General features: G+C 35.3%; 1 protein-coding gene across 1 annotated transcript in view; it reads left to right on the forward strand.

Annotated features, from left to right (window-relative positions):
- LOC123566740 (ankyrin repeat domain-containing protein 36C-like) overlaps positions 1-13,837 on the forward strand; it is a 169,638-nt gene that overhangs the window by 46,424 nt on the left and 109,377 nt on the right. The window contains exons 17-21 of the mRNA XM_065526823.1: positions 4,322-4,361; positions 6,480-6,508; positions 6,603-6,675; positions 9,976-10,004; positions 10,094-10,166. Coding sequence (XP_065382895.1) covers positions 4,322-4,361; positions 6,480-6,508; positions 6,603-6,675; positions 9,976-10,004; positions 10,094-10,166 — 244 coding nt within the window. The remainder of the gene's footprint in view (positions 1-4,321; positions 4,362-6,479; positions 6,509-6,602; positions 6,676-9,975; positions 10,005-10,093; positions 10,167-13,837) is intronic.

A 13,837-nucleotide genomic window follows, 5' to 3' on the forward strand; every position in this document is an offset into this window, starting at 1 on the left:
TGAGTAAGTGTCTTTACTTTGAGTTACATATCATTTGAGTATGACTAATAATACCTCTGCTTAAATGAATCTTTAATACATCAGATGACTTGTTATAGGAACCATGGAATCACCCTGTTACACATAGCATATCGTTTCTTTTTATTTCTTGCACACCTATTTTGTCATCATCCAGTATTTTTGCAGAGAGCTATTTATTTTTATTCTTGGTTCTATAATTAGACTAAAATAATATTAGAAATTGTGAAAATGTAACTAGACATGGTATCATGTGCCTGTAGTCCCACCTATTGAAGAGATCAAGCCAGGAGAATTCTTGAGCCCCGGAGTTCCAGACCAAGCCTGGCAATACAGCAAACCTTTTTGTCTAATTTCACAAAGTGGTGGGAGATCAGAAATTTAAATTCCGTTCTCACATCTGTATTACAGAGGATTTACACTGTGTTTTCCAAGTCCTTTTCATTAAGAGTATACTTTAAACTCTTTATCTAATTGAAGAATATGCATTTCGTTTAAAACAACAAGCTGTTTGATTAGCAGAGACTCTTCATATTCCTATGGTCAGACTTTAATTTCACAAAGTTGTTGCATCGTAATTTAAAGAAAATCCACTCAGGGTCTTTGTATCTCATTCTAAATTTCAAATTTCAGAGGCTTTTGTGCTTAGTTCTTGAAAAAATAATGTAAAGCTGCTGCATTACTATGAACCACTTGAAGCTAGGAAACCTCTTTGTGTGTATCCTGGAGTACCTAGAATAAGGTCTTACATCTAAGAAACATTTTAATAGTTTTTAATGTGAATCAACAAACAGGCAAATTTTTATAATGGAATGTTACAGGTAACATAATATGCATGGCAGATCTCATAATTAAATCTATTAAATTTCTTGAATGTTTTGAATTTATATTTTCTTCTAATGTTGAGAATGTATAAGTTATGTTGATAAAATATGTCATATAGAAGAAAATAAAAATTAGAAAAGATGGAAAGGAAATAGGAAAGGTGGATACAGCGTGTTTTCTAATATCTTCTAACTGGAAGATTGGATTAGGATTTTAGTTTAAATTTTCTTAAATTTTCTTAAATATTCTAGGTATCCTGGAGTACCTAGAATAAGGTCTTACATCTAAGAAACATTTTAATAGTTTTTAATGTGAATCAACAAACAGGCAAATTTTTATAATGGAATGTTACAGGTAACATAATATGCATGGCAGATCTCATAATTAAATCTATTAAATTTCTTGAATGTTTTGAATTTATATTTTCTTCTAATGTTGAGAATGTATAAGTTATGTTGATAAAATATGTCATATAGAAGAAAATAAAAATTAGAAAAGATGGAAAGGAAATAGGAAAGGTGGATACAGCGTGTTTTCTAATATCTTCTAACTGGAAGATTGGATTAGGATTTTAGTTTAAATTTTCTTAAATTTTTGAAGTCCTGGCTATGTTCTATTAAATACATATTTTTCGGGACATACATTACTCTTTTGAATTCTGAATAAAAATTCTTTCTCCAGGTGTTAAGTTGCTGGAACTTTATTGTTTTTTTCTTCTCTCTCTCTGTTGTAAGAATGTTTCAGCTTTCAGATGAATGATCCTGGTTAACTCTTGGGATGTGTTATTTTACAGTAAACAAATTAAACTCTTTGTTACATAAGTATTTACACAAAACACATTGTAGAGTAAATGCTATCCAGTGTTATTTGGCATATATTACGAACACAAGCTTTTCTTGTAAGCTCATATTTGATTGACTGGTCATGTCTCGTTTTTTGTTTGTTCCTCCCTCCTTCCCCTTTGTTTAAAAATGATTTACCTCAGTCTGACTTTTTCCTTGTAGACCACATGTCTTTAGTGTCTATTCTTTCATTTCACCTCTGTTTCTATTGTCAAGATACTTAGTTACAGCTTTCTATTTAGTAGGTATGTGTGGCCTTCATTTATCATTCATTGTTCCATAAGGTGGATGGTGGTTTTGTTCTCTCTTTTTTGGAAGGAGCTGAAGTTATACAATAATTGTGTTTGTGTGTGTGTGTGTGTGTGTGTTTTGAGACAAAGTCTCACTCTATTGCCCAGGCTGGAGTGCAGTGGCGCGATCTCGGCTCACTGCAAACTCCACCTCCTGGGTTCATGCCATTCTCCTGCTTCAGCCTCCTGGGTAGCTGGGACTACAGGCGCCCATCTCCATGCCTGGTAATTTTGTATTTTTAGTAGAGACGGGGTTTCACCGTGTTAGCCAGGATCGTTTCGATCTCTTGACCTGGTGATCTGCCTGCCTCGGCCTCCCAATGTGCTGGGATTACAGGCATGAGTCACCACACCGGCACATTTCTGGTTAATTTTAAAGGAGGTTTTTAATTTATATTCATTGAATGAGAAAATATATATTTTTAATCTGGAACCCTCTTAAAGAAATAAATTATTACTTCTGGAACTAATCTGACTTACCTTGTGCTGATAACATCTGTACTTAAGAACACACATGCGATGAGTGTAATCAATCCTCATAATTATTTCCTGAACAAAGTACCTATTTCCATAGAATCATAAGGAAAGAAATACTGCCAACAGAGTACACAGAATTATCTCTGGAATATTGCTTTTTACTTTTAAAACTATCTCCTACGGTTGTGACATTTTGTGTTATTCTCTGGAAGCATTATTCACTTTAGTGTTTATAGTTGTTATACCTTGCACATAAATTTATTCAGCTGTAAAACTCAGGAATCCTTTTGATTTGATTTTCAAAATAAATTTCTTCTTTCTTCATGTGAGTGTTGGGTCCTGATTGACAGGCATGGTGTATTTGAAAACATGTAAATCTTCAGCTTGCATAGTCATAGGACTATTTTACTTGATCTTTTCTCTGAATTTTAACTATCATCTTTATGGCATAAGTAGGCAATTAGAGAGTTAGTATATCATTTACAGGAGAATCAGAAAACCATATGAACTTTAAAATAGGGTTTTACATTTCTCTCTCATATTTTAGTAGTGCTTAAATGCCTTATAATTGTATAATAGAATAAACGTTTCTACAAGTTAAAAACTTTTAAGATGATTCTTTAAAAATTAGCTTTCTTAGGATACCTTGAATTACTGGTTTTAGATAACTGTTTTCATTAAGTTCAAAAATGCATGTGACCATAATATTCCAGAACTAAATATCTGCATACATTAAGAAAATATATTTTATGTCTTTTAATCCAGTATAGAAATATATAATTGAAATTTTGAATCCCATGTTTTGTTTTCTTTTTATTTTCAAAACGTCAGAGTTCTTCATAGGTTTAAATTACTGAATCCTACCAGTTTAGTATATTTTACAAATGTTGACCTTCTCAACAACGTATGGTTTTTTTGAGTAAGGTCATCTATTTCTACTCCAAATGTATTTACCCAGATCAGTCTTCTAAGTCCCCTTTGTGCCTCAAATTTGATAGGTCTCAAACTGCCTTCCAGATTCTTTCCTGACTCTTTGTAATCTACTCTGTAATCTGGCTTCCTAATCTTAGTAAACAGCACCAAGTAAGTAGCAATGAAACATTGAAGCAGAAAAACTGTACTCCAGGTTTCCCTCACATTGCCAGTCCAGTGACTCACTAAATTTTGTATTTTCTACCTTTAACCATTTCTCATATCTTATTACTGTAATACACTGTCTACCCTATATTTTCGGAATGTTCTTTTTTGTTTCTCTCTTGTCTCCACCTTTATCTGTGTATGTCTTCCAGGGTGACCTTTCTTAAACATAACTCATCTGCTTATAGCTGTATCCTCATTACACGAAGGAAACATTTGCATTCTAGCATAACACTTATTTCTGTGGTTTGGCCTGTTTCTCCCATTGTATCTCTCCACCCCACTTTCTCTGTCTGTGTCCAAGCTTTACCACATTATTGTGGTATTTCTTAGTGGCTATGCTGTTTCATGCCTTATTTTTTTGCACATGCTGCCCTGACTAGAAACTCTTCACAGTCTTACTTCTCACTTGTCTATTTTAAAAATAGAATGCTAAATTTGCAGTGTCTCAGAAGCTTCCCAGGTAGAAATAACTGTTACTGCCTTTGTGCTGTCACTGTATTTTTTTGACTTGAATTGCAGAAATAATGTATTGTGTCTTTCTGCTTTTGTTTGTTTTTATGAAGTTCTTTTTTCACTTGATAAATAAGTAAAATTAGTATTTTATTCATATTATCAGATTTTCCAGGATAGACCTTATGAATTTATAGACCCAGAAAATGTTTCTTGGATTACTGACTGATGGAGTAGGAAACACAACATTTTCTGAAGATTTTTTTTTTTTTTAACTAGGAAGAAAAATCACTATCAGCAACTGGAGAAGAAGCAAATGGTATTGGTATTATAAAAAGTGCTCCACGAGAGCAATCAAATAATGATAATGTTATTTTTTTGTGTACAAAAAAAGGTGGTGAAGTAGTGAATATAGCTGAATAATTTTCTATGCTTTAATATAATTTTTGAAAATAAATATAATTTATATATAATTTAAAATAAATTTGAAATTAAATTACTTGTTACATTTCATTAAATTATAAACCTAATTTTAATTAAATTATAAATATAATTTATTAATTTTTATAGCAAATATAATTTAATTTAAACATACTTTTTCTTAAAACTTTGGTGAACATTTAAACTTGTAGATCAAAATATAACATTCGTTGTTGAGAAGTGGACGTTAGATTTACAAAAAAAAATGTGAGGTGGGATAGTGTAAATTAAGAAAGCAGCTGAGTAGGTTATTTGGAGGTTTCTGATGAGGAAACTTGAGGGAACTCACTTTATGTAGACTCAGTATATTCCCACTCAAAGAGAAGAGTAAATTATTGTTGCTTTGGAGCTTACTGGAAGCAGAGGATAGAAGAATGACAGGAAACCACAGTAACTCGTTTATTCTCTCTGCAGGAGTTACACATCAATGGTATGTGCTTCATTCATGTTTGTTAGTGAATGGGATGCACTTGGATATCAAAACATTGACTGTTTTTTTTTTAAATGCTGTTTTTGATGTAAATAGCCATTGTATAAAAGTACCTCAGAGACTGCTATGCTATAGCATATCACATTGACTTTAGAAAAAAACAAATGAGAAATTTATTTCTTGAGTACTAAAAGTGTAACTATCAATAATCATGGCAAAGATTTTGATATATAAAGGTTGATTGAGCCAGGTGCAGTGGCTCACAGCTATAATCCCAGCACTTTGGGAGGCTGAGGTGGGCGGATGACGAGGTCAGGAGACGGAGACCATCCTGGCTAACATGACGAAACCCCAACTCTACTAAAAATACAAAAAAATAGCCAGGCATGGTGGCATGTGCCTGTAGTCCCAGCTACTAGGGAGGCTGAGGCAGGAGAATCTCTTGAACCCGGGTGGCGGAGGTTGACTGTGAGCCGAGATTGTGCCGCTGCACTCCAGCCTGGGCAACAGAGCAAGACTCCGTATCAAAAAAAAAAAAAAAAAGGTTGATAATTATGAAAAAAAGTCAATGGTGATTCAGAGATTTTGGTTACATTTTTTTAAATGAAAATCTGAGTACTCATTAGTTATTTGATGTGTAATGTATACATTTTTTGCATAAGTGAATGAAAAAATGGCAAGAGAACTAAAGTTGAGAATCCAGAAGTTGAAAAAATACCAGAAATCTTCATGATTGTGGATAACATGAGTATGGAAACGATTCTTGTCCAAGTAGATATCTGAACTAATGACTGAGAGCACTTCCTGCCAGCAGAAGCGAATGATACTTTTTTTTTTGAGACGGAGCCTCGTTCTGTCACCCAGGCTGGAGTGCAGTGGCGTGATCTCGGCTCACTGTGAACTCCGCCTCCCGGGTTCACGCCATGCTCCTGCCTCAACCTGCCAAGTAACTGGGACTACAGGCGCCCATCACCATGCCCGGCTAACTTTTTGTATTTTTATTGGGGACGGGGTTTCACCATGTTGGCCAGGATGGTCTCGATCTCCTGACCTCGTAATCCGACCACCTCGGCCTCCCAAAGTGCTGGGATTACAGGCGTGAGCCACCACACCCGGCCGCAGATGATACATTTTCATCACTCTCATTGCAACTTCATAGTTTCTAACATTTATTCTTCTGGGGTCCTATTTGGTTTTCTCATTCGACATCACTTTTTTTTTGGCTTCTTTCAGCAAATTCATATTGGTAGAAATACTTTTCTATGTTACTTGCAGTCATGTGAAACCTAATCTCACCCTTGCAACCTAGACTGCATGTTTTATAGAATCTATATTGTGATTTTTCATGTGTATATTCCTGTCATGTTTGTGTGCTAACCAAAACAAGAGCAAAGCAACCTGAAGCCTAATAGGTAACAATTTCAAGGGCAAGCATGAAGATTTCAGCTGGATACAAACACTGCATGATTGATGGTAGGCTGTGTCATATTTACCTGTAGTCAGTTATGTGTTCCTTTTGCTTTGTAGTGTCTCCTGAGCAAACGCCTTTATTCACGGTAAACTTTACATACGTATTTTCTTTAATTATTAACAAAATGCTCTGTGATATATACATGATATGTTAATCATTATGTTGTCAAACTCATTCAGCATACCGTGGAAGACAGAGATCACATTTCAACTAGATTCTCAGGAAGCATGGATTCACTAACTTCCAGCGAAGGTAAATTTCCCCACTACAGATTTCATTTTAGAAAACGTAGTTGAAAATATTGAAAATGCTCATAGTTTTTTGATTCTCACTTTTTCCCCAAATGAGATGGAAGGATTTGATGTAAGTATGCTGATGTTCTTGTTAATATCTTTGTTTATAAAATGATATTTGAAGCATAAGGCAGACATTTTACACCGTGAGCTCTAGCCCAAATGCTTTTCCTTTAAAGCTGTCATCATCTAAAGATCCCAGTTTTGAATTCCTGTGCATGTTAGGGATTCGAGGAGGTGTATTTTGAAACTGTAAATATTTTCAGTGCTTCAAAATTGATTGCAATACTCTTCTGTCTTCATCTAGAGAAAAGCTATACCTACCGACGTTACAATTGTTTTAGAACTTCAACTCCTTTATGTCAGTGTTGTTACATTGAGACTCTTTACTTAATCACATCTTCTGATTACCAGATTGAGTTTCTGCGTGTGTATATGTGTGCGTGTATCTCTGATTAAAAGTGAATAAAGTGATTAATCATTCTTTTGTAACTCTTTGGTAGATATAGTGTTTTAAAACAACGAATCTGAGCTGTTTTGGCCTTAGAATCTTTTCTTCTACTGCAATTCATTGCCTACAGGTAACCAACAGCCAGAATGAACACTTTTTACTTTTAAATCACTGCAATGCACATTAAAAATATTTTACAAGATACATGCACTTTCATAGGTAATAAGTAGAATCCATTTTCAAGTATCAAGTCTTCTATACGATTTCACACAGCATACATAATAGCTGCAACTTGACTTTTCTAATCAGTGGTATATATTTCAGATCTATCCAGGTTGACACAATTTGGTCATCTTTGATTTGTTGTATGGTCTTGTGGTATGCCATTTTATGACTGCACCACAATTAATTAAAGTCTCTTCAAGCTGATACAAAATGAATATAGATATGATGACATACCAACATAGATTTGCTTATGTGGTTGCCTTTATTGATTTGTACTATGTAAGAAACTAAATAGAAGTATTTCAGATACCCTGAGTATAGTTTTATACACTGCCATAGCTGTACTGACTGCATTCATTACCCCCTAGAGCCATGTTTTTCCATCATGCTATGACTCTGAAACTCCAGTGTATGCTTTTCAGAGAATGACATTGGAAAGAAGAAATGGCCAAAGTATCATTGATGCCTTGGTTTCCTTACATGGGAAGGTTGATGTTGAACTCTAGGAATGATCAAATCACAATTTAGAACCCCTTTGTTGAGCCCTGGAAAGGGTTGCCGGATGTCAAATGATAAATAGCCTCCAGGTGAAGAGATGCTCTATAACGCCTCACCGCTGTGTTTCCTTGCATTTTGTCCTGTTCTGAAAACTTTAAATACATGAATTTTTTGGTAGAAATGAAAATCTTTCGATTTATATATTTGTTTCTGTCTCGTGGCACTCTGATCTCTTTGAATCTGGCAAGGATCTAGCCTTGTTTTATTTATACCAGCAAGCAGTGTTGTCACTTAATGCTCTTTTTCATGTAAATGACTGACATTTTACCAAGTCTTCACAAGAGATTTCTGAAGATGTTGCTGCATTGAGCAGAGACTATGTCATTGTAATTGCAGAAGTTTTTAAACTAAGTAGTTCAATAAAATTTTAGAGCCTGTTTTTCTGGAACATGTAACACACATAATGGTGTAATGTATATTTCACCATAAGTTAGCTTCACAAAAATTTTGTGTACATAAAAGTGTTTATATCCAAAGAGATTCTTATTTACTGCTCAGTAATCTCTCGTGTAGAAGAAAATATATAACATAGTTTGCTGAGACTTTGATAATAACCCCTAGTATAAAATAAAGCCATGAAGATAAAATGAGACTTGATATGATACTCAATGAAACTGATGTGAGTGAATAGAAACTATGAAACAGTGTGTCTGTGGGAGAGAGGAGGACATGGGGCTGCTATTGTGAAGAAGGAATTTGTACAAGTTAGTCCAGTTTCTGTAACTTTTCATATTCTAATAAAGGAAAACCATATCTTCTTATTTATAAAAATGAGATTTTACGGGTTTGATCACAGGGGTGGTGAGAATAATGAAGAACAAAATGTGGAAGGCAAAGAATGAAAACCAGATAGTGAGATTAGATTTATCAACAGAAAAGAGTGCAAGTGGGGTGGGATGGTGTAAATAAAGGTAGCAGCTGGCTAGGTGTTTGGGGGTTTCTGATGAGGAAACCTGAGATAACTCACTTTATGTGGACCTAGTATATTCGTACTCGAATGGAATATTGGATTATTGTTGCTTCAGAGCTTACTGGAAACAGAAGGTGAAAGATTAAGAGTAAACCACAGGGACTCAATTTTTCTCTCTATGGGGTCACACATCGACAATAGGATAGGTGCTTCATGTTAGCAAAATGAGATGCACTACATATCAAACTGACTGTAGAAGCAAAACAATCAAGAAATATATTTCTTAAGTATTAAAATGTAACTGTCAATAATCATGGCAAAGATTTTGATTTTGATATATAAAAGGTGATTAACATTAAAACAGCCTCTGATGATTCAATGATTTTGTTTAGATTTGTTTTATGGGAATCCAATTACACATTAGGTATTTGGAGTGTAATGTATGCATTTTTTGCATAAGTGAATGAAGAGATGGCAGGAGGGCTAAAGTTGAGAATCCGGGAAATGGAAAAACACCAGAAGCCTGCATGACTGTGGACAACATGAGTATTTTTGTTAACTATTCTTCTGTATGTAGATACCTCAACTAATGAACTCAGAATACATTCTGCAAGCAGAAGTGAATGATACATTTTAATGAAATTGATAGTTTTTAAGTTAGAGGACAAAATGAAGAACAGGAGAACTATTGTATTATACTATAAAAGGTTCTTGGGTGATTTCTTCAGGGTACACCATAGCGTTCTACCATGGGCTTTGACATTTATCCTTCTGGGGTCCTATTTGGTCCTTTCATTTGACATCACGTTTTTTGGCTTCAGTTAACAGGATCACATTGGTAGAAGTACTTTTCTGTGTTAGTTGTAGTCATGTGAAATCTAATCTCTCTCTCGAAATCTGGACTACATGTTTTATGAAACCTATATTATGATTTCCATATATTCCTGTCATGTCTGTATGCTAACCAAAACAATAGCAAAAGCAACCCAGAGCCTAATAGGTAACAGTTTCAAGACCAAGCATGAAGATTTCAGCTGGTTACAAACACTACATAGTGGATGGTGGGCTGTGTCATATTTACACGTACTTAATTATGTGCCCCTTTTGCTTTGTAGGATCTTCTGAGCGACCTCCTTTATCCACGGTAAACAAATATATTTTCATCTTTAATTAAAAAAATGCCTTGTGATATATACATGATATATTAATCATTATGTTGTAAAACCCATTCAGCTTACCCCAAAAGAAGCAGATCCCAGTTCAAAAGTAGCCATAAGATGGAAGGATTCACCACCTCCAGGAAAAGGTAAATTTGCCAATATAAATTTCATCTGGAAAGAAGGACATGAATATATTGGAAATGTTCGTAGTCTTCTGATTCTTCTTTTACCCGAATAAGATAGAAGGATTTGATCTAAATGATGCTGATGCTCTTGTTAGTGTTTATGCTTATAGAATGATAGTTACAAGAATAAGAAAACGAAATTTTAAAAATGTAAGCTCTAGCTCAGATGCTTTGCCTTTTAGGTTGTGATAAAGATCCCAATGTGGAATTTGTATGCATGTTAGGAGTTCAAGGAGGTGAATTTTGAAACTAAATATTTTTCAGTGCTTCAATTTCTGGTTTCCTATACTGTTCTTTACCTAGAGAAAAGCTATACCTGCTGACATCACAATTGTGTTAGAACTTCAACTCCTTTATGTTGGTATTGTCACATTGAGAATCTTTGAATCTTCACCCAATCACATGCTCTGATTACCAGCTTGAATTTCTGCACGTGTATGTGCTTGTGTGCTTTCGTTTGTGAGTTTGGGTATGTGTGATACCTCTGATTCTGGAAAATGAATGAAGTCATTAATCATTTTTTGGTGACTCTTTGGTAGATACATGGTTTTAAAGCAGTGATTCAGAGCTGTTTTGGAAAATGATTCTGATTTTGGAAAATGAATAAAGTCACTAATCATTTTTTCGTGACTCTTTGGTAGATACAGGGTTTTAAAGCACTGATTCGGAGCAGTTTTGGCCTTAGAATCTTTTATACTACTACAATTCATTGCCTACTGGTAACCAACAACCTGAATTAATGTTGGTTTGTTTGTTTTGTATTATACTTTAAATTCTGGGATACATGTGAAGAACATGCAGGTTTGTTACATAGGTATACATGTGCCATGGTAGTTTACTGTACCCATCAACCTGTCAGCTACATCAGGTATTTCTACGAGTGCTGTCCCTCCCCTAGGATCCTACATCCCTGACAGGCCCTGGTGTGTGATGATCCCCTCCCTGTGTCCATGTGTTCTCATTGTTCAACTCCATTTATGAGTAAGAAAATGCAGCATTTGGTTTTCTTTTCCTGTGTGTGTTTGCTGAGAATGATGGTTTTTCAGGCTTCATCCACGTCCTTGCAAAGGACATGAACTCATCCTTTTTTATGGCTGCATAGTATTCCATGATGTGTATATGCCATATTTTCTTTATCCAGTTTATCACTGATGGGCATTCGAATTGGTTCCATTGTGAATAGTGCTGCAATAGACATACGTGTGCATGTGTCTTTATAGTAGAATGGTTAATCTTTGGGGTATATACTCAGTAATGGGATTGCTAGGTCAAATGGTATTTCTGGTTCTAGATCCTTGAAGAATCACCACACTGTCTTCCACAATGGTTGAAATAATTGACACTCCCATCAACAATGTAAAAGTGTTCCTATTTCTCCACATCCTCTCCAGCATCTGTTGTCTCCTGACTTTTTAATGATTGCCATTCTAACTGGCATGATCCGGTATCTCATTGTGGTCTTGATTTGCATTTCTCTAATGATCAGTGATGAGGAGCTTTTTTTTTCCATATGTTTACTGGCTGAATAAATGTCTACTTTTGAGCATGTCCTTCACCCACTTTTTGAAGAGGTTGTTTGTTCTTTTCTGGTAAATTTGTTTAGGTTCCTTTTAGATTCTGGATATTAGCCTTTTGTCAGATGGAGAGATTGCAAACATTTTCTCCTGTTTTGTAGGTTGCCTGTTCACTCTGATCATAGTATTGGAAGTTCTGGCTAGGGTAATCAGGCAAGAGGAAAAAATAAAGGGCATTCAAATAGGAAGGAAGGAAGTCAAATTGTCTCTGTTTGCAGATGACATGATTGTATATTTAGAAAACCAAATCATCTCAGCCCCAAATCTGCTTCAGCTGATAGGCAACATCAGCAAAGTCTCAGGATACAAAATCAGTGTGCAAAAATCACAAGCGTTCTTATACACCAATAAAAGATGAACAGCCAAATCATGAGTGAACTCCCATTCATAATTGCTACAAAGAGAATAAAATACCTAAGAATACAACTCACAAGGGATGTGAAAGACCACTTCAAGGAGAACTACAAACCACTGCTCAAGGATGTAAGAGAGGACACAAACAGATGGAAAAATATTCCATTCTCATGGATAGGAAGAATCAATATTATGAAAATGGCCACACTGCCCAAAGTAATTTATAGGTTCAATGCTATAGACTACCATTGACTTTCTTCACAGAATTAGAAAAAACTACTGGAAATTTCATATGGAATCAAAAAAGAGCCCATATAGCCAAGACAATCCTAAGCAAAAAGAACAGAACTAGAGGCATCACACTTCCTAACAGAAAACTATACTACAAGGCTATAGTAATGAAAACAGCGTGGTATGGGTACCAAAACAGATATAAGGACCAATGGAACAGAACAGAGGTCTCAGAAATAACACCATACATTTACAACCATCTGATCTTTGACAAACCTGAGAAAAAACAAGCAAGGGAAAAGATTGCCTGTTTAATAAGTGGTGTTGGAAAAACTGGCTAGCCTTATGCAGGAAACTGAAACTGGACCCCTTCCTTACACCTTATACAAAAATTAACTCAAGACAAATTAAAGACTTAAACTTTTAAGAAAGACCTAAAACCATAATAACCCTAGAAGAAAACCTGGGCAATACCATTCAGGACATTGGCATGGGCAAAGACTTCATGACTAACACACCAAAAGCAATGGCAGCAAAAGCCAAAATTGACAAATGGGATCTAATTAAACTAAGGAACTTGTGTAGTTTTATTTGGGAGTGTGCATGGGGTACCTCTGAGTTTTAAAAATGAAGAAAGTAAGTAGTCATGCCTTGCTGACTCTTTGGTAGACGCAGTCTTTTAAGACAGTGATTCTGAGCTGTTATGGTCTTAGGGTTTTTAATACTACTAAAACTTACTGCCGACATGTAACCAAGAGCTTGATTTAAATAAAAAAAAAAAGAAAGAAAGAAATCACCCAAATGCACTTTATTATTATTATTATTTTTTAATTTATTTATTATTATTATACTTTAAGTTGTAGGGTACATGTGCATAACGTGCAGTTTTGTTACATATGTATACTTGTGCCATGTTGCTGTGCTGCACCCATCAACTCGTCATTTACATCAGGTATAACTCCCAATGCAATCCCTCCCCCCTCCCCCCTCCCCATGATAGGCCCCGGTGTGTGATGTTCCCCTTCCTGAGTCCGAGTGATCTCACTGTTCAGTTCCCACCTATGAGTGAGAACATGCGGTGTTTGGTTTTCTGTTCTTGTGATAGTTTGCTAAGAATGATGGATTCCAGCTGCATCCAAGTCCCTACAAAGGACGCAAACTCATCCTTTTTTATGGCTGCATAGTATTCCATGGTGTATATGTGCCACATTTTCTTAATCCAATCTGTCACTGATGGACATTTGGGTTGATTCCAAGTCTTTGCTATTGTGAATAGTGCTGCAATAAACATACGTGTGCATGTGTCTTTATAGCAGCATAATTTATAATCCTTTGGGTATATACCCAGTAATGGGATGGCTGGGTCATATGGTACATCTAGTTCTAGATCCTTGAGGAATCGCCATACTGTTTTCCATAATGGTTGAACTAGCTTACAATCCCACCAACAGTGTAAAAGTGTTCCTATTTCTC

The sequence above is a fragment of the Macaca fascicularis genome, chromosome 13, assembly GCF_037993035.2.
Source record: "Macaca fascicularis isolate 582-1 chromosome 13, T2T-MFA8v1.1".
NCBI lineage: Eukaryota > Metazoa > Chordata > Mammalia > Primates > Cercopithecidae > Macaca > Macaca fascicularis.